General features: G+C 42.8%; 1 protein-coding gene across 1 annotated transcript in view; it reads right to left on the bottom strand.

Moving 5' to 3' along the window:
* Window positions 1-20877, bottom strand: part of FAM13A (family with sequence similarity 13 member A) — a 188941-nt gene that overhangs the window by 158328 nt on the left and 9736 nt on the right. The window contains exon 4 of the mRNA XM_026660523.2: window positions 8914-9094. Within this exon, the coding sequence (XP_026516308.1) occupies window positions 8914-9094 (181 nt within the window). The remainder of the gene's footprint in view (window positions 1-8913; window positions 9095-20877) is intronic.

The raw sequence follows: 20877 nt of genomic DNA, 5'->3' as shown, positions 1-20877 counted from the left end.
AATCAGAAGATATAAAAGAAACAAACATGTTTTTAGCTATGATTTCAAGAAAAAATTATACAGGACCACAGTTTACCAGCTGGCAGAGGAAGGTATAAAATTACACCTTCCTAAAGAGCTATGTTTCCAGAATAGAAGCTGTTTGGTTTGCAGAGCTCACAAATGTTGCTCTGTGATCTGTCAAACTTCCAAACTCCTTGAATAAGGCTATTTGGTTTACACAGTTTACAAACTCCATAGACTATGGAGTTTACAAAATGTTTTGTGGTGCTTATAAACAAAGTGGAGTTTTAATGGCTAAGGGTATCCTTTCAAAATTACAGGGGTGGAGCACAGAGCTTATAAACCATGGTAAGCGCACCTTTCAGATGTGGGACATTTTCTATGGCAGTCAGTTGCAGTTGAAGGCCATCTGGAGATAACACCCCAAAATAAAGTAGCTTAATTAAGGATCCCTCACACTGTGCCAACTCAATTCCCTTTGTCACTTTATTTTTGTCGTTGCTGCTGCTCTGATCCAGTGAAAGACACTGTGGTTAATTAAAAAGTCATGTTTTGTTTAATGAATTTTTGGGAGACACATGAAATGTCCCAACATGGTGTTAGAGGCACTGTGGTGTCTTTCAGATGACACATAAAACTACAGTCATAATCACACATGCTCTTTGGGATCCTATGGAAACAGGAGTGCTAGCCCCAGCATTTCAGCCATATTCCAATTAGCGAGATCATAATGGGCCTGAACCAAATAGAAGATACCCATTGGCTTCAGTGGGCTTTGGATCAGGCCCACTCTGCCTACAAATTCTCCTATCAGTTGCAACTAGCTGAAGTATTTTTCTTTGTTTCCTGTTCTAAATTGTTATGTCGGTTGTTGTGCACTAATAGTAATAGTTGTCACATTCAACCCTGGAGATGGCTAAACTCCACTGAGGAACAGAGAGATTCCTAACTACAGCTTGAAAAGTTATTTGGATGTCCTTCCAGACGCCAAGTTTTACATAAGTACAAGGTTTTATTGTTATTAATTTGTAGAATATGACATGAACACTAGGCCACCACCAGCCCTGATATTCAAGGCTAGATGCTGCCCGTGGCTACATTTTATTTTATAAACAAATTATTAGTTTGTTGTGCAAAGTCTTCTCTATTTGTTTCAGCTGGGCACATCTTTCTAAAGGTTCTCTCTTTCTGCACCATTTACACTGGATGCTAAAACTTTGCAACAATTTGTGATAGTTCACAAAACATGCGGCAACTGTGATCCAAAGGAGAAAAGGAAGTCAAATGAGTACATTACCTTGTTCTGACCAAGTGTTTTGGCCAGCATTTAATTTACTAATAAAAATGGATCTCCATGTTGCTGACATTGGGAGCCTTGTTCATTGTTTAATAGCTTTGTTAAAAAAAACCCACCCAATTAAATTGTTAATCAAGACTCATTTACCATGCCATCAAACTCAAATAAGAAATGTTACTGTAAAATAATCCATAAAACAATCAAGGACTTAAACTCTCTTAATCAATACTGGGAAATTAACAGTAGTCAGTGAGCACTGTAAAAGTGTCAACAGGCAACCTTTTAATGTTGTAACAGAAAAGAAGGAGTGCGAGGGGGAAATTGCCATGCAGCATGCAAAGCACCAACGTAAAAAAATACTCATGATTGAGCTAATAATTATTTACACACCAGTATCACATTTCTGGAATTTGTTAATTTTCAGTAGCATAAACTTTGGGGCAGTTTTGCAACTTTTCATGCTTTAATTGCTATTTCTAGTCTCCTAGTTCATGTCAGAACGCAATTTTGTCTTTTGCCCTGTGGGGGCTAGAGCTTCTAGTGAGCTGCTAGTCTTTACATGAAGAAATTAAGAAAAAGTCAAGGGTTTGGGCATAAAAATCCCCACCAGTTCAAACAGCTGCTGCGATGTACAGATTATGAAGTAGGATTGTCAGAAATGGAAGAGATGTTCGAGGATCTAGGAGAGTATGACAAACAACAGTATTCAAATCAGAGCTACAAAAATAAATCCCTTATTATCCTAATTCAAAATACACCCTTACTAAATATTTCACTTTGGACTATACTGGAACTGGAATTAGTGGTTAGGATTTACTGAACTCCTCTTCCTTCCAGCTCCACTCCTCAGTGGAAAAATCAGCATGTCTGGAACTCTTAGGGCTGGTCTACACCCAGCCGCTAGTTCGGCGGCAGGGGATCGAAGTTCTGGGTTTGACTTATCGCGTCTGGTCTGGACGCGATAAGTCGAACCAGGAAGTGCTCGCCGTCAACTGCGGTACTCCAGCTCAGCGAGAGGAGTACCGCGGAGTCGACGGGGAGCCTGCCTGCCGCGTGTGGACCGCGTCTGAACCGCGGTAAGTTCGAACTAAGGTATGTCGACTTCAGCTACGTTATTCACGTAGCTGAAGTTGCGTACCTTAGTTCGACTTGGGGGGTTAGTGTAGACCAGGCCTTAGCTTTTACCCACACTCAGGAATAGCCTTATTCAGCAATAGATAATAGCTGCATCAATGCTGATCCCTAAGCATAGACAAAGGTATGCAAGGGTTTGCACAGACCGGGCTCATGGAGGTTTATCCCTTCTCATAATCGGGGTAAAACCTGATTAGCTCAATCACTGCAAAACTCCGGTTGCCCTTGTCTACTCTTAGGGGTCAGTCCCAGCACAGCTCCATCGACTGCTTAATCGGAGCAGTTCCTGATTGCAGACAAGACTTTGGGGGAGACCAGGAAACCTACATTTTTATTATATTTTTCTTGGCTCCACAATGGCATGTGTTATGGCCTTGTCCAAATAAAAACAGACATATACTGGAGGGACCACACCATGCCCTCCTGTGGAAATACCCATGGGAGGTGTTCAGAGGACCTATGTGATTCTAAGAAGCTCACCTATGGAGTTCCCATCTAATGCATCTCCCATAAAGGGAAGAATTTCCTAATCCCCACAGATCCTCACGTTGGCAAGATGCTCTACCTCTATGCATGGTCAGCTCCTGCCTGCTCCTCCTCTCCCCTCCCTTCACCCCCATAGGAGCATGCCACCATTCACCACCCACCCAGTTCTTACACAAAATTCCCTTTTCTAACTGGCATGCAGGCATGGACCCTTCCAGCAGCACTCATTTAGGTATGAATATCAACTCTGTTGTCAGCAGACTTTGCAGAGTAAAATGCAACAGAGTGCAGCTGCATCCCAGCTCCATCTCTGCACCGCAGCCCCTGTAGAAGACCTTCCACGAACCCTCTCCCTCCAAAGTAGAAGAGGCCTGATCAGGAGTATGGAGCTCAGGGAATGATTGGGCAAGCTAAGCTAAAGAAGAAGGGAAGTCTCAGAGGAAAATATCCCATTGCTAACTACACTCCACTCCACAGATCAGACTAGGAAACTCTCCTGTACTATTTCCAAGCAATGTAACCGGCATCACTGGACAACTTATATCAGCACTTAGAATTGGATGCATGAGCTTCTCCATCCCAACACAAACCTCTGTGTGGGGGAAAAAAGAACCAACAATATTGTTCATCTACTTCAGAATGAGATAGATTTGTTCAGGACAGAAACCCTGGGGTGACACACAGTGTACTGTTAGCCAGAGAACCCTGAAAGGGGGACTAGGAGAAGAGACAGTGCAAGGAGCCTCCCTCCTCACTGCACCCCTTACAGGTGACCATCCATGAGCCGACATTTAGTGCTTCCTGAGCTCAAAAACAGGACACGTCTGGAGCGCCTCTGGTACTAGACGCAAAGAAGGCAGGGAAGAGCAGTGTGAGGCCAGAGCCTTGGTCCTACGTTCCCCTTCCACACTAGCCAGGAGAGCTGAACAGGATGCAATACCACTGACTTTCAGTTTCACGCACTTACACAACCAGAGAACTGGGCTGAAGAAATCTGAATTACTGCTCATGGTTTAGAACCTCTTTCTCCTCACTATAGTGTATAATTACCTATTACCAGCAGACCCTTGAACAGCTGAGGACCATTACTTCAATAGCACCATGCTGCTAGAAGAATGGGTCTGATGAAATGCTTAAAAGAATTTTCTTGGGTTGAAAATAAATGTGGACTTATTATAATAAGAATCTACATCTCTTCTCTCTGACATGTCTCGATCTTGTAAAGATATAGCAGCCAACTGTCAAAAGCTAAGAAGAAAAATAAGCCAACGGGGACTGGCACCTGCATGTCTTACCTTTGGGAGATTACCATCAGCGGTGAATACCAGACATTTTCCTCAAACCAGAGTATTGTTTAATTTTAGCAGCTGGAACAAAGCATAACAACAAGCTTATAGGCGTGTCTGTCTTACCCAAGCCCCATCACCCTGTGGCAGGGGGCCAGGGAGGTTTTGATTCTTCAGACCCTCCAGTGGAGCATGTCTCTATTCCCAAGGGACAGTTCCCTGATAATGACTCCCCTGCCCAAGAGAGGGACTATTGAATTGCTTAGTGTCCTTCTGAGCTTTTGGATCCCAGCCGTGGCAAAACAAGGCTTATTACTTTGCTAGTACTTCCCAGCTAATAGCTCAGGCAGGAGGCTGCTCATCTGGGGCCATTGTGTTGCCTTCCTGTTAGTTTCCTATCAGCCCTGCTATTAAACTAAACCAGCATACGTATAAAACATTCTACTAACTCAGTACAGTCATACTGTTACCATTCCCAACACTGGGTAACATAGTATTTGTAAACGAATACAGACCAGCCCCATGTCCTCCGCAGTCACTTCGACCTCAAAACAACAGTAACTAGGCATAGGGGCTTTATCTTTTCTGTACGGAGAACTACACTGACCTGGTATTTTGATCTTTTCTTTTTTTCACTTGAGAAATAGTGAATAAAAAGGTGGAAACACACAGAATCATGGCACTTCACTTTCCTTGGCATAACACACACACTTTTCCTTTGTCTCTAAATTCTGACCACTGCCAACACCCATTTCTAGAGCTGGGTGGCAGCAGTCTTCCTGTCCTGCGAAGCTTTGAGATTTCAGATATATTCCCGTTGCACATCAAGGAAAAAACCAAGACCTTTCAACATTTTTTTAAAACAAAAAAACAAAGACACACCCAACCCAAACTCCAACAAGCTGGTGGTCAGAGCACTCACCTGGGATGTGGCTGACCCAGCTTCAAGTCCTGCCTGATTCGGAGCAGATACTTGAACCTGGGTCTCCCATTACCCAGGCGAGTGCCCTAACCACTGGGCATTTAACTATTCTTGTGTTCTGACCAGAAATTCCATCCTGGACCTCAGAAACCTTCTCCAACGAAAGTTTCATCGAAACTTGCCCATTTCCAGGAAAAGTTTCCGTTTCAACAAAGCAGCATTTTCCAATGCAAATCTTCAATCACACAATTCATGACCATTTCTATTCCTGTGTGTAAGTGCTGGTAAATGTTAGCTTCTTAATGGTGACCCACATGTGTGACTCTGTATACACCAATGTTTGCAATCCTGTGGTACTGAGTTTTTTTCTGATTCCAGTAATGAATGGAGACTAACAACACTATAAAATTTACAAGATTATCTGTAACTTTCAGTTTATTTATGGGCTCTTCAACCTCAAAGAAAACCAAACACACCATGTCCCCACCACCAACAGGCTGGTTAAAGTTTCAAACGGCAATAATTTGACACAGAATCATAGAAGATTAGGGTTGGAAGAGACCTCAGGAGGTCATCTAATCCAACCCCCTGCTCAGAGCAGGACTAACACCAACTAAATCATCCCAACCAGGGCTTTGTCAAGCTGGGCCTTAAAAACTACTAAGGATGGAGATTCCACCACCTCCCTAGGTAACCCATTCCAGTGCTTCACCACTCTCCTAGTGAAATAGTGTTTCTTAATATCCTATCTAGACCTCCCCGACCGCAACTTGAGACCATTGCTCCTTGTTCTGTCATCTGCCATCACTGAGAACAGCCGAGCTCCATCCTCTTTTGAACACCCCTTCAGGTAGTTGAAGGCTGCTATCAAATTCCCCCTCATTCTTCTCTTCTGCATACTAAACAAGCCCAGTTCCCTCAGCCTCTCCTCGTAAATCATGTGCCCCAGCCCCCTGATCATTTTCGTTGCCCTCCGCTGGACTCTGTCCAATTTGTCCACATCCTTTCTGTAGTGGGGGGCTACAAACTGGACACAATACTTCAGATGTGGCCTCATCAGTGCCGAATAGAGGGGAATAATCACTTCCCTTGATCTGCTGGCAATGCTCCTACTAATGCAGCCCAATATGCCGTTAGCCTTCTTGGCAACAAGGGCACGCTGCTGACTCATATCCAGCTTCTCATCCACTGTAATCTCCAGGTTCTTTTCTGCAGAACTGCCGCTTAGCCAGTTGGTCCCCAGCCTGTAGCAGTGCATGGGATTCTTCCGTCCTAAGTGCAGGACTCTGCACTTCTCCTTGTTGAACCTCATCAGATTTCTTTTGTCCCAATCCTCCAATTTGTCTAGGTCACTCTGGACCCTATCCCTACCCTCCAGCATATCTACCTCTCCCCTCAGCTTAGTGTCATCCGCAAACTTGCTGAGGGTGCAATCTATCTCATTGTCCAGATCATTAATAAAGATGTTGTACAAAACCGGCCCCAGGAGCACTTTGCTTGATATCGGCTGCCAACTAGACATCGAGCTGTTGATCACTACCCATTGAGCCTGACGACCTAGCCAGCTTTCTATCCACCTTATAGTCCATTCATCCAATCCATACTTTTTAACTTGCTGGCAAGAATACTGTAGGAGACCGTATCAAAAGCTTTGCTAAAGTCAAGATATATCACGTCCACTGCTTTCCCCATATCCACAGAGCCAGTTATCCTCATCGTAGAAGGCAATCAGGTTGGTCAGTCATGACTTGCCCTTGGTGAATCCATGCTGACTGTTCCTAAACTCCGTCCTCTCCTCCAACTGCTTCAAAATGGTTTCCTTGAGGACCTGCTCCATGATTTTTCCAGGGACGGAGGTGAGGCTGACTGGTCTGTAGTTCCCCAGGTTCTCCTTCTTCCCTTTTTTAAAGATGGGCACTATATTTGCCTTTTTCCAATCATTCAGGACCTCCCCCGATCACCACGAGTTTTCAAAGATAATGACCAATGGCTCTGCAATCACATCAGCCAATTCCCTCAGTACCCTCGGATGCATTAGATCTGGACCCATGGACTTGTGCATGTCCAGCTTTTCTAAATAGTCCTTAACCTGTTCTTTCACCACTGAGGGCTATTCACCTCCTCCCCATACTGTGTTGCCCAGCACAGCAGTGTGGGAGCTAACCTCGTCTGTGAAGACCGAGGCAAAAAAAGCATTGAGTACTTCAGCTTTTTCCACATCATCTGTCACTAGGTTGCCTCCCCCATGCATTAAGGGTCCCACACTTTCCCTGACCTTTTTCTTGTTGCTAACATGCCTGTAGAAACCCTTCTTGTTACCCTTCACATCCCTTGCTAGCTGCAACTCCAGTTGTGTTTTGGCCTTCCGGATTACACCCCTGCATGCTCGAGCAATATTTTTATACTCCTCCCTAGTCATCTGACCAAGTTTCCACTTCTTGTAAGCTTCCTTTTTGTGTTTAAGCTCACCGAAGATTTCACTGTTAAACCAAGCTGGTCGCCTGCCATATTTGCTATTCGTTCTGCACATCAGAATGGTTTGTTCCTGTGCCAAGGCTTCTTTAAATTACAGCCAGCTTTCCTGGACTCCTTTCCCCTCATATTAGCCTCCCAGGGGATCCTGCCCATCAGTTCCCTACGGGAGTCACAGTCTGCTTTTCTGAAATCCAGGGTCCGTATTTTGCTACTCTCCTTTCTTCCTTTTGTGCAGATCCTGAACTCAACCATCTCATGGTCACTGCTGTCCATGTTGCCACCCACTTCTACTTCCCCTACCAATTCTTCCTTGTTTGTAAGCAGCAGGTCAAGAGGAGAACAGCCCCTGGTTGGTTCCTCCAGTAACTGCACCAGGAAGTTGTCCCTAACACTCTCCAAAACCTTCCTGGATTGTCTGTGCACTGCTGTATTGCTCTCCCAGCAGATGTCCCGACAGCATTGACTGAGAACACTCATCACTTAATGCAGTGCAGTTATCTAAAATAATAATTGTTCTGACAACCACCTGGGATTTTGAATCATGGAGGTTAATGGCTGTAAGAACAAGTGAATAGGAAGTAACTCTGCATCTCTGCGCAGGGCCCTACGATCTGAAGCTCCATCACAATGTACGCCGAAGTTCACATTAGCCCTGGAGGAGTCCATTACATCCTTGCCTCCAGAAAGGAGGAGGAGTCTGGACCAGAAGGAAGCAGTCAGCAGAACCAGTGAATCTCGTGGCAACTCCCACTCACTCTCTGCAGAGCCCCATCCCCTCCAGATAGGTCTCTGGGCCCTCTAGGAGCACAGCTCCCGTCAGCGCCACAGTTCCATTGGATCTGGATCACACACTCCTAAATCAAGAGGGTTTGCATGTCTCGCCACCTGGAAGCCTGGAGCAGGCAGCATCCACCAGCTGCCCTGTGATGCCGTCTTCCCTAAATGCCCTCTCTCTAGATGTTGCTCAGAGAAGCCTCCATGGTGTGTGGCAGAAAAGGAAGAATGTTGTGTAGATGCAACTTTCTTCCTTCTACAAATTTGGGGGATTTTCTGCTCCATTTTTCTCCTGTTTACACCACCTAACAAACTGCTTAAAAAAAGTGTTTCAAAATGCCAACAAACTCCCTCCCACCACCCCAAAAGGACAACCCAACCCCCCAATATTACCCTTAAAGACTGCATCCATTGCTTAGGGAATTTATAGGATCAGCTGAAACGGTGAGAATTCTGAGCGGTCTCTCATGCCACCTGCCTCAACATGTGCTCAGCTGAAGTGAAAGAAAGGGTGGGGGGGGGAACCATGAACTTACTGAAAACAACTTGGTCCAAAAATGGTGGCCAGATTGAAAATGTTCATTCTGTTCACCGTGTGATGCTCAGCAACTCGGGTCAAGAACCGGCACAGGTACTTCAGCAGGCAGTAGTTGGCATCAGGCAGCTCTTTCATTAGTTCTTTCAAGTTGTTCTCCTTCTCAGCATCATTTCTAGGGTCTGGGAAGAAGAGGGGGAGGAAGAACATGGTTTCTGAGCTCGATCCTTCATCACCTCCAATTTATTGATGGACATTAACTAAAGTAGTTAAATGGACAGGATCAGATTCTTTTGTAAGGGCCGGTCTACACAAAAACCTGCACTGAAATAACTAAATCGGAAACTGATGCAAGCTTGTGTGTAGACCAGCCCTTATTTACACAGTATTAAATCCAGATTAACTCAATTAAACCCGTGTAGTTATACCTGTGTGACAAACCTTTGCCCAAAAATCCTGCCTCAAAACACACTTTTACCATTCAATCAGCCTGTCTTTTTCTAATCTATCACTCCAAACAGTTCACCCATGGCACTCATATATGGAAACTTCCTGTTCATCTTATTAGACTGAAATTTCTTTAGACAGGATACTAAATGCATTCTGTGCAATAAAATAAATAATCTGGGCTTGAAACACTTGCCTGAAACCTCTCAGCCAAAGCAGAGCTGGATTTACACCTTAGGCACCTCTAGGCACAGCATCTTCAATGCCCCCCCCCCCCCTACAACTGACCTTTGTGTTTTCTGTAAAAAATGAAACTTTTAACACACCTTTAACTTTTAGGCACCCCTAGAATGCTGGCACCCCTTGGCACGTGCCCTACTGTGCCTAATGGGAAATCCGGCCCTGAGCCTAAGGACTAACCAGAGTGAAACTGCCATCACAACACTCAGAGCCACCCTCGCTGTAGTTTATTCTGTTCTGGTTATTTGTCATTGTATTTATTTGCATGTTCATACCTTTGTGTTATACTTTGGTGCCCTTCTTCTTGGCTTCACTACACTTTTTCTTTCCCACATATCACCACATCTTTTCTTAAGGGCTTTTTGTGTGTGTGTGTGTGGGGGGGGAAGCAGGGGGCTACGATTCCCCTTTCCCCTCTCTCCCTCTATACTGTACTTGACTATCTTCTTCCCTTTCTTCTTCCACTAGTCACAAAATATCTTTCCTCATACCATACTTCTCTAATTTATCCTACCGCTTTCTCCCGCTCATCCAGTCCATGGGCTCTTTCCCAATCCCAGAGGATGGGTCTTGGATACTGCGTCTTGCTGCAGCTCTACCATTCCCTTTGCTCTGTGGCTGTATGAAGAAGGTCTCTGTGCTACCCTATCCCTCCCTCAATCTTTGGTTTTCAGATCCCCTCCTCATGATTAGCTTCAGTGATATTTGATTAGTGCTTGTGAAGTGTTTAAATAACATAGCAATAAGTACCATAAGAAAAGCTAATAAATATATTTGTGAAAATGTACATTAAAAAAAAAAAGTTTTGAAAAGTCTAAACTCTTACCCCCTTTTTCTTGGTCATTTGTTTTATTATAGCACAAAAAACCCAGTTGTAGAAGAATGATCTATAAAACAAGCAAGAACTGCATGATGGTTCAGGTGTTGTATAGTTCCTGAACTACAATTTTAACATTCTGTTATTGGAATATGTTTCGGCAAATACTCCTTGAAGTGTACTTTTATATAGGTCCAATTCTGTAACCTTTGCTCACGCTGAATAACACTTACATGAGCAGTCTTGCTGAAGTCAAAGGGCTCAGTCACAGGTATAAGTGCGACTGTATGTAAGGAGTGTGGAATCAGGACTGTTTGGGGAAACAGGAAATGTAGCTCTATTACTGTATCCTATATGTAAACAAGTCTTTTTTCCCCCTGTGTACAAATGGAAAAAGAAAGGGTGATGTTTGTTAGTAGCTATGTTTTGTGGGTGAAACTGCAGTGTGCTATCGGTGTCTCTAATGTGAATTTGCACATCTGTGGATTTTTAGAAGAAATTGCATGAATTGTGAGGGTACTGTATTACAAGTAGAGCTGGGAAGAGAATGGAAATTGCATTTCATGGAGGATTTCGAAATTTTGAAATTTTGTTTTATTCCGAATTGGAACAACAAAAGGCAGAAATGTCAAAAGTTCTCTGATTTTTTTAAAAAGTAATTTTGGTTCAATAAGATCATTTTGTTTTGACAAAATCATTTCGTTCAGAAATGTTGTTTTGCTTCTACCTAGTTTTAATGCTGCAGGTAAAACTGACAGGTAACGAAGTTTTTTCCCTCTGTGATTGATTTAAGATATATTCAGTAACACTTATAGCTCCTCCTGTTTCTTTCTTGCTACTGGAGAGGCGTCCTTGCTCCGTGTAACCCCACTTGAACTCTTCTGTCTCCTTGATACTGACCTACTTTGTCAGGGATGGATAACTGGGGCTGTACCCAATCTGCCAGATAACTTTACTTGGCCTGAACTTTACCAGTTCAGGGCAGGCAATCCGGCAGCACTAGGGCCAAGAAGGGGGCAGGACATGGAGTCACAAGGGGAGGCCTCACCTGTGCGCAGATGTGCATGTCACATGATGCTGTGGCAAGAGCCAATGGGCCACAGCAGGGAGCCATGTCACCTCTTCAGGACAGCAGCCACCCTGAGGGGTGAGCACAGGGGTGGGCTCACTCTCCACACCCCTCCCCAGACCCTCCGCAGGACCTGACCTCTCTCCCCCACCACATCACATCCCCAAGCCCACCAAAGGGTTTTAGTGGATTTTGTCACCATGTACTACCTTCAAGTTGCCCATCCCTGTACTTTGTGTTCCTAGCAGAAGAGTATCTTGTCCCAAAGCAGCTAGTGGTTTGAAGAGAGAATACATAATGCTGTGAGTCAAAAGAGCTTCTTTAGTTCAAGAGGTAAAGCCCTCTGGTTTTGGAACAGAACGTCCTCTGGTTAAGTCCCAACTAGGTCAGGGACTTCTGAGACCTGCGTCCGGTAAACAGCCTAAACCATGCATGTTGTGTCTGAGGTAGCTCAGCAAGTGCCTACTGGAACAATATACATGCCAAGTACATGCTGCTTTGGAACAGTTCTATGTTTTGTGCACTCTGTGCAGAATGCTTTGCAAAAGAAGGAAAAGGACATTGTGTTGTGGGTTTGCCTTCTCATGGCTGGAGGCTAGGATAGAGGATACATAAAATGCTGTTACTTCTACTGACAGCAGAGATGGAGGTTCTGCTTTAGCTCTAATGCCTGAACTGACGTTTTTGATCTAGTGCCCTCAGTTTCAAATACCAGTAGAGGACAATTCCGTACACTAAGTCACAGGTACTAGGACTTTCAAGGCAATCATATTTTTGGCTTACATTTTCCCAAGCATCTTTAACAGAGACTGTGAATTAAAAAAAAAAAAGTAGTTGGTGTTTTTAAAATACTTCTGTGTCCAGTAACTATTTTCAGGGTGAATTACAGAGTACCCTGGGGGAAGAAGAGCGCTACGAAGAAAAATATGAATGATCAACATTGTTAAAACTGCCACAGTTTGGGGACTGAGGGCATGGTTGTTAGGTTGGGATGTGCTTTATATTTTGCAGTCAGACATTCTTACAGTTAAAAATTAAACAAGACTTATCTTGCATGTAATTTAAGAAGGCCAAGCAATAAATGTTCTCACATCTGTCACTCAATATAGTTTCTCATAAATTAGATTAACTGGAATTACAGCATGCTGAAATACCAGCGACAACTGTTTCTCAGGCTATGGTTTAGTGATTATACGACGTACTGATTTGAGAAGCCCTTTAAAAAAAAAAAAAGTTCAACGCACATTACAAATTAAGCTTATTTCTATCTCTTTTTACACTACAAGCTTAAATCAGAATTCATTCATGGTTTGTGTTGTCAAATGTATGTGTAAACATACCTGACAATTCCAGGACACAAATTAATTTTAATTGTGCTTTTCTCTCTGCAACCAAAAGCTAGTTTCTTCCTCAAAGGGAAAAGTCAAACATTGCATGGAGCAGATTTGCAAAATTCTGCTCACTCACTTAATCTAGGTCAAGTAATTTTTTTTGAAAGACATATGTTAAAATATCATTAGATCCCTCATTATCATCCATCAGCATACAGTGAAACAGTAGGGGTTTTTTTTTTTTTTTTTTTCTTTCTTTCTTTCTTTTTTTCCTCTCTTTCTTTTTACTGGGGCTGGTAAGACTTTTATGACAATTTTGAAAGGCTGGGATAATAATAAGGAAGTTAATAGTATCTCAATTTGCACAGATAATTGGGTAATCCCTTTGATTTGATTACTAACTACCTTTTTGTTTTAACAACAACTGGTTAAAAAGCCAGGTCAGTATCACGGCCACGTTGCCAGAACATTAGAATTAAACCTCCACAAATACTTCTGATTAGGCAGCAAACACTGCCTACTATTCTAAATATTTGTTCCCCTAAGAAGCTTACAGTTATGATCACTAAAGCCAAATCCTAACACTCAGGGAAAACATGTCTCCTCACACCTAACTACCTGATTAGGAAATGCCTTTGAGAGCTAATTGTCTCTCTCACCTTCCAACTGGCAACTGAGATTGTTAGGTACTTTTCCACCTACTGAAGGCTCTTTCATCCCTGGAAAAACTGGCAAGATGCTAATCCCCTCTACACTATATTTTGAAGCCAGGAGGGCCTTCTTGCTGTAAACAAAGTTACCAATATCACAGCAGCAGACTTAATTCAATGGGTTTGATTTCCCTATTCATTAAGTTTACTATCCTGCAAGGTATTGATCAGGAGCAATAGGAGTATTTAGCCCTGGGCAGGATCCAACCCATGGCCCTCGCCCAGCATTACTCTGATCTTAGGTGTGCCATGTCCAGTGATTTCAGGAGAAGCTCAGATTGTTCGGTCGTCAGAGAGGAACTGTCTGGGCATGAGAACACACTTCCACTGAACAGCGTGAAGCACCGATCCCTCTTCTCCTTCACTGAACAGGCATCAATATAGTGGCTTCTCCTCATCAAGGGAGATAAGTAAAGGTGGCTGCTCTCTCTTGACACCCCCTGCAAGGTGGGGTGGGGAGGTGGAGGGAGAGAAGCTTGAGAGGGGCTGGAAGTCAAGCCCTCCCTCACCACCACAATTTTAAAAAAGAGGCACAAATCTACACGTTGCACCACTAGTGATACTCCATTTTATTCAGTCCTCTTAATACTTACAATAAATATAAAGACTGATGAATTGGGAGGAGGCCAGGAAACACACACATAGCATTGCATGGGCTTTGTAAACGTGTTAGGGTAAATCGGTCTCAACCACACTTGACAGTCTCTCTCTAAATGGGGCACTCTCTTCGCAGCTTACCAGAGGGCACAAATGTTTTTGTGCCATGACAACCAAGCACACAAACTACTCCTGGCTTGTTTGATCATCTGCTATTAAAGTTTTCTATTCCATTTTAAATCGAGCATTAAGAACTACTTAACAACTAGTGGACAGCACAGAAAACACAATTATTTATAGAGTGCCACTGCTGTTCACAGTACTATATAGACAAGCAAATAGCAAATAGGCAAAGTCCCTGTCTCAGGACTTCACAATCTAACGCTCTGATCCTTATGCACATGCTCAACTTTATGCACTGTGAGTAATCTTACTGAAGTCAGTAACTTTTATGGATTTTGTATATCCTATTGACTTCAATAAGACTACATACAATGCACAAAGTTAAGCATGTGCTTAAGTCTTTGCAGCATTGTGGTCTAAATTACCTAGTGAACATCATTGTAACAACACATGAAGACCCGGATTTTTAAAGGAAGCACAGCTCCAATTTAGGCACTTGAATCAGAGCCCTATTTTCAGAAGTGCTCAGCACCCAGCAGCTCTTACTGTGACACATAAAGGCCAGATTTTCAAAAACAGTACAGGATCCAGCGTGCTGAGCTCTTTTGAAAATCTGGCCCTAAATGGTGGAAAGGAGGAGGAAGGGTAAGAGGGAACAAGAGGAAAGTGACATAGGTGAGTATAGTGACGGCAAGGTTTGCCTAGTTTGTGTGTGAGCACGAATACTATTTAAAAAAAATTTTTTTTTTAGGCAACAAGAGAGCAGAGATGAACAAGAGAAGCCCAGCTAGAAGAAGTGAGCTTTGATGGAGGACTTGAAGAAAGGAGAAGAGAGAAGTTGGAGGAAAAGGGAGCTACTTTCAGGAATAATGCACAGCATCGAGAAATGCACAGAACTGTGACTGGGGCATTAAAGAGAGAGAAGTAAGCAGACTACAGGCCATGATGGGAGAGAGAGGAGTTTGAACTGGATACAGTTGTGTGGTCATTTTTAGGCTCATGGCATGTCACTACCCATTCACATAATTGAACAAGGGGGGATAGCTTTGTAATGGGTCATCATATTTCTATACATATTGGGTTTCTCTGAATGAGCAGTAAGCATTAGCTAATCATCTAATTCAATTCCTTTTGCCCCTTAATCATTTCCCTCCCATTTCAAAACACGATGACTGAGCATAACTAAGAAGTGCCATGCAATGAGTTAAGTTTTACAATTGCCATTGTGGCTAAGGGGGAGTTGTGAAACTTTGAAACACTCTTTTATTCACTCATACACCATCCTAAAAATATACCTATATCAGCTCATTTGTCAGACACGGTGATATGTTTAAGATGTGGTCCTGCCTTAGGGCAACAGATCACACCTTGTTTAAGTCAATAAAAGAAATACCAAAAAACCACCTTCTATAATAATGTAAACAGGTAGCTCAGGGATAAACCACCCAAACCAGGAACATAATGACATAGAGATGGGTCTCATAATCCACTTCATAAAGCAGCATTTATTCTCCCTCTCTACAGCTTTGCCTCCTTACTGGTATTACTGCTGCACTAAATGTTATCTACACATGAAATGCAGCTTCAAGTGTTATTATTGGTTGATAAGTATCTTGTGTATTTAGAAAACAAACAAGTTGTTCTTCTAGTTCCTAGCTAACCATGATATTAATCAAAATGAAAATACAAGCCAAGCAATGTTGAAAAAATGAACAGCGACAGCCAATAACAATGCACCACACAGAAGTCGGGCCAGCTTTATTACAATGCTGGATTTGAAATACTTTGATGAAGAGGTCAGCTCCCATTTCCATTCTTGGACCCATTTCTCAGGCTGAAACTTGGCCTACGGAAGTTGAGAACCAATATTTTAGCTCTGTCTTTAAGGAGTTAATTGGGACAGTGCTTAGCTATGAAGCATGATATAAAGGGCTGCACCGGAATGAACTGTTGCAGAACAGATCTTCCCTTCTCTCATACTAGAAAGCCTTCCAATGATACTACTTGCCTCACCTTGCCAAACAAGGCTACTGATGAGACTGGGGAATACATGATCTCACTCTAGATGCAACTTATGAAGAAAATAACACTCTCAGATGGAGCCGCGACCACACATGAACAATCTTTAGCAAGCATTATGATTAGGTTGCTCTTCAACATAAATACACAGAGTGCCAAAAAACAAACAATACACAGTGCGGCCCACTTTTCAATACATACCTACTCAAGGGAGGAACGCCACAAAAGAATTATACAAGAAAAAGCTTCCTGTGTTCTGGAAGGAAAGTTACAGTAACAACTTGGCCTGCTGAAAGGAAGGGACTTGTGGAAAGGGATAAGGGCTGTATGTACAGAGCTTGTGCTTGACTGGTTCCTAGAACGTACCACGGTCTTTACAAGGCAGAGATCAAGAAACAAAAGATAAGACATAAATGAATAAACAATCTTATACAGGGGACCCTGGTCTGGGGGCTGCAGAGCACTTCCAAGGGGAACTTCCATCACAACAACAAAATCTCCAAGCAGTGATGCTTCCTGTTAGTCTATAGGTTTGATTCACGCGGCTTGGGCAGGCAAGTACCAATCACACTTCCCTGTACCAGTGAGACACTCTGTATAGGCAGAGGGAGGGAAGGGCATGTCCTCCACCATGGCAGGGAGCATTAATTTCTGCCAGGTGCACCACAGGAGCCAGTTGGCAGAGGCTGCATAGGGATGTGCTAGAAGTGAACCAGTGCATCACCTAACCATGCATCTTCTCTGGCCAATGCCACCCACTTTTGGGGCAATGGTGGCCTGCTACAAGCACCTTGCCAAAGGCGTGGCAGCGACTTGCATTGCTGCAAACCCTCTCCTTGTAGACTTGTGCTTGAGCGGAGCAAAGGGTGCCTTTAAAATATGATGTAATATTTTATCTGGTATTGTATGAACTGAGAGTGTATTTGTGTTCATTTCCATACATTTAAATCCTCTTTTCAGTGGAAATAAATAGTAACAACCTTAAAGCTAACACACTTGGTTGTCAATTTCACTTAAACAATTTTTTAAAACTAAACTATGGGGCTTAGGAGCTCTCTCTCTCTTTCATACCCATCCACCCTGCCTCACAAAGTGGAAGTTCACTAACTGGCAGTGTTCCTGGTTTCCCACCAGCAGACTCTCTCGTGCAGAACTCTAAAGCTCTACAAGATTCTGAGCTTTCCAAAGATTCTATTTGTTGTTCTGTATAGGTTGTTATAGCACCTTCATCACCAGAGTATCTGAGCACCATCAAGTAGTGCATGAAATGATGAGACTAACCTCTGTCACATGTGGTTTGTTCTCTCTCTCTCATCCTCTCCCCAGGGGGAGGGCTGTATATGCAGTGTCTTTTGTTTTGGTAGGGTTTTGTTTTTTAAATGTGCACACTGCTCTGTGTTTATGTTACAGAAAGCAGATTGAAGAAATGCGCTCTGCATTTGAAGCAGAAGGTGGTGAGGACAGGTTCTTAAGTTCCTGGGGGGAATCACTGCACAGTTTTGGACCAACCCCTGAGAAACCTCAGTCTCCTCCACAGACTAGATAACCAGTGCTGTGGGACTCAGGCGCTCCACTGGTTCTCCACCTCCTCTTGCCTCTTCTAGCTCTACAGAGATCTCTCTCTCTCTCTCTCTCTCTCTCATATCTTGCATACCCTTTGGCATTTAGGAGCCTTCTGCTGGGCTCCTGTTTCACCTTGCCTTGCATAGACCAGTGATACTCAGACTGAGGCTTGCAAGCCGCAAGTGGCTCTCTAATGTGTCTTCCGTGGCTCTTTTTCTCAGCACATATTATAACACTGTGTGATTTAATTATTAACCAATCTAAGTTATTAACCAATGAGGATGCTTTTACTATGTTATTAAATCAATTGTAGTTGATAAAATAATAATACTTGGTCAGGCATTTTGCTGTGAGAATAATATAAACTAAATATTTCCCGTCATACTGTTTAAATATAACAATGAATTCATCCTACTGTGGCTCTTTTGGGTAATACTGATTGCTAATTTGGCTCCTGTACCACTGAGATCTGAGTATCACTGGCATAGACTTTAGAAAGCACATCAAGCCATGTTGACTTTATAAAGTACTTGTTGCTGTACTACACAATTAAGGTTGATTTTTTTTTAATAAGACTTCTGCTTTTAATTAAACTATGCCCTACATGTTAACAGCATATAAAGACATGTAAAGTTTGTAGTTTTTTAATTAAGTTATATTTATGGCTAGAGGGATTCCCCTCTCTCCACAATTAGGCATTTTAAATAATATTTTAAAAAGTTACTTTTAGGCTCAGATAACTTACAGATGTTTTGACACCAATTCCCTTAACCCTTTCCAAACAAATTCTAGTGTACCCTGAAGCATTCACAAAAGTACATTCCCTGATCTTAGTTTTAATGGGAGTGAATACAGATTTGTAATGAAACCCTAATAGCAATCTTCATTGTGGAGTCGTACATGAGTGGCCTCAGACTCAATGTTATTTTTAACAATTTGTAACCCAAAAATAGCTTGACCCACTGTCTTCATGGTTTGCAAGAGAAAACCACACATACACAAAAGAGGGTGCCATTTTGCAATGAATCTGCTGGTACACCCATACATAAGTACCTGGATAACTCACACGAACCTGCACAGCAGAAACTAGAACTCTGATCCTTCAGCTTCAAAAACACAGATACCTACCAACTGAGCAAAGGTAAAACCCCTGCCAAAGTCAACATTTCAGATCAGGGTAATTTGTTAATGACCTGTATAAACCACAGAAAAAGTCCACTCACACTTCAATATTAACAGAAAAATTTTTCTAAGTTTTCAGCATCCATCTGGCATTTTTCAGATCAGATCCTAGCTTTCCTGCCAAAGTTATAATAGAACTAAAATTAGGATTTACTGTGGAATAGGGTGAAAACCTTAATCATCAAGGTGCTTTCATACCTTCCTAATTAAATTGCCTCGTGCAGAGAAAAAGTTTGTATGTTACACAAATAACTGCATCAATGTGTTTTAAATGCAACAGTGGCATTCAGTGGCCAGATCTCTCTGTTAATTAGAGAGGTGTTTCCCATGGAAATGAGATATATATATATATCCAGAGGAATTCTCCATTCCTAGGGGAAATTACCTGTGGATTCCAAAGTACGAATGGAGCTCTCCAAATGGCTGGCTACCTGTGTTGTTCATACCACGTGTTCGTAATTCTCAACATAATGCACTGGTATGACCTTTTGGAAGACGAGGTACTAAACAATTTTCCATTTCATAACAGCAATGAAATACAAGAGGCACCATAGGTAGATAAGTCACAGCTGATGAAATCTTAAAATAATAATAATCATAATCAGTAAGTGTGGCTGTAACCAGGAAAGGACCCTTCTAAACAATGACATCTTCTTTTCAACTATTGGACAGTGTGTCCTTGTGTGTGTACACAGTATGGAGAAGGGCGCAAAGAGCTTTCCCCTGCATTTGCACAGCCTACAGAATGGCCAGTTACAAAAGCAATCCCTGCACTCCTGGCCTGCTTCTGCACTGCATCTCCAAGAGAACACATCACCCCAAGGGGAGCACAGAGAAAGAGGGACTGTGGTCTTGCTCTCTCTTCTCATCAGCCTCCAAGGAGGACTGGAGGCACTGAATCTCATCCCCACTCATTACTCCAGCCAACCTGGGGTGGGGACTGAGACCGGGGTGAGTGTAACCTTTGCACGGTCCTTTACTCAGGGCTATGCTTTAAAATGCACACTCTAGTCCTTAGTGTGTGCACTCACAACCACTCACTTTACTGGTAAGATACATTTCTAGTACTTTTATCCATTAGCTTTGCTGCTTCTGCGGGTTGTGGGAAAGCAAGAAGGGACCCAGACCTCCTGCAACTGGATAAAATAGCTCCCCCCAAATCAATGGGACCCACTCGTATCCTCTGGAAGGACAGTAGGGCCGCTGAAGTCTATTCTGGCTCATACAATAAAGAGATAAGATCAATGCATTATTCAGCAGAACTGTTCATTAAAGTTCCGACTGCGGAATCTTTATTACTGGTGATGATGCATGAGTCACGGGGAAGAACGTCGCTTGACAGTCACCTCCCAGGTTGAGTTTGAGCCTGGCAATAAAGAAGGTGAGGAAGAATAATATTTTTACCTGTAAGCTGAGTAATCTAGATATGGACACACTGGGAGATAAACAATGTTTGGGCCCCTGTAGGTGTTCAGTTTGATAAGCAGGTCACGTTCAGCTATAAATTTTCCTTTCCCAGAGTCCACTAGTAAATCTTTTAACAAAAACAAGTCGCTGTCCTCAGAGAATGACAGGAAAGCTTTGTCCGGAAAAGGCCACATCTTACCGTACTGTATAGGGCTCATGTCGACAAGAACGGTTAACAAACAATTGTCTATTTTAGAAAGCTAAGTTAAGATCAGGAGCCTTTAACTGAATTATCGGAGTCACATCAAACCGCGCAGGTTTTGCCATTTATGGAAGAAACCATTTTCTATCTAAAGATGTAATAGCTATCTATCTCTTACACAACCACGATGTTTTCCACTCAAATTGTTAGGGTGTGTGTGTGTGTGTGTGTGTGTGTGTGTGTGTGTGTGTGTGTGTG

The sequence above is a fragment of the Terrapene carolina genome, unplaced genomic scaffold (assembly GCF_002925995.2).
Source record: "Terrapene carolina triunguis isolate 2854851 unplaced genomic scaffold, T_m_triunguis-2.0 Scaffold789, whole genome shotgun sequence".
Lineage (NCBI taxonomy): Eukaryota > Metazoa > Chordata > Testudines > Emydidae > Terrapene > Terrapene triunguis.
The sequence above is the reverse complement of the archived record's forward strand: the minus strand, read 5'-3'. Positions and strand labels throughout refer to the sequence as shown.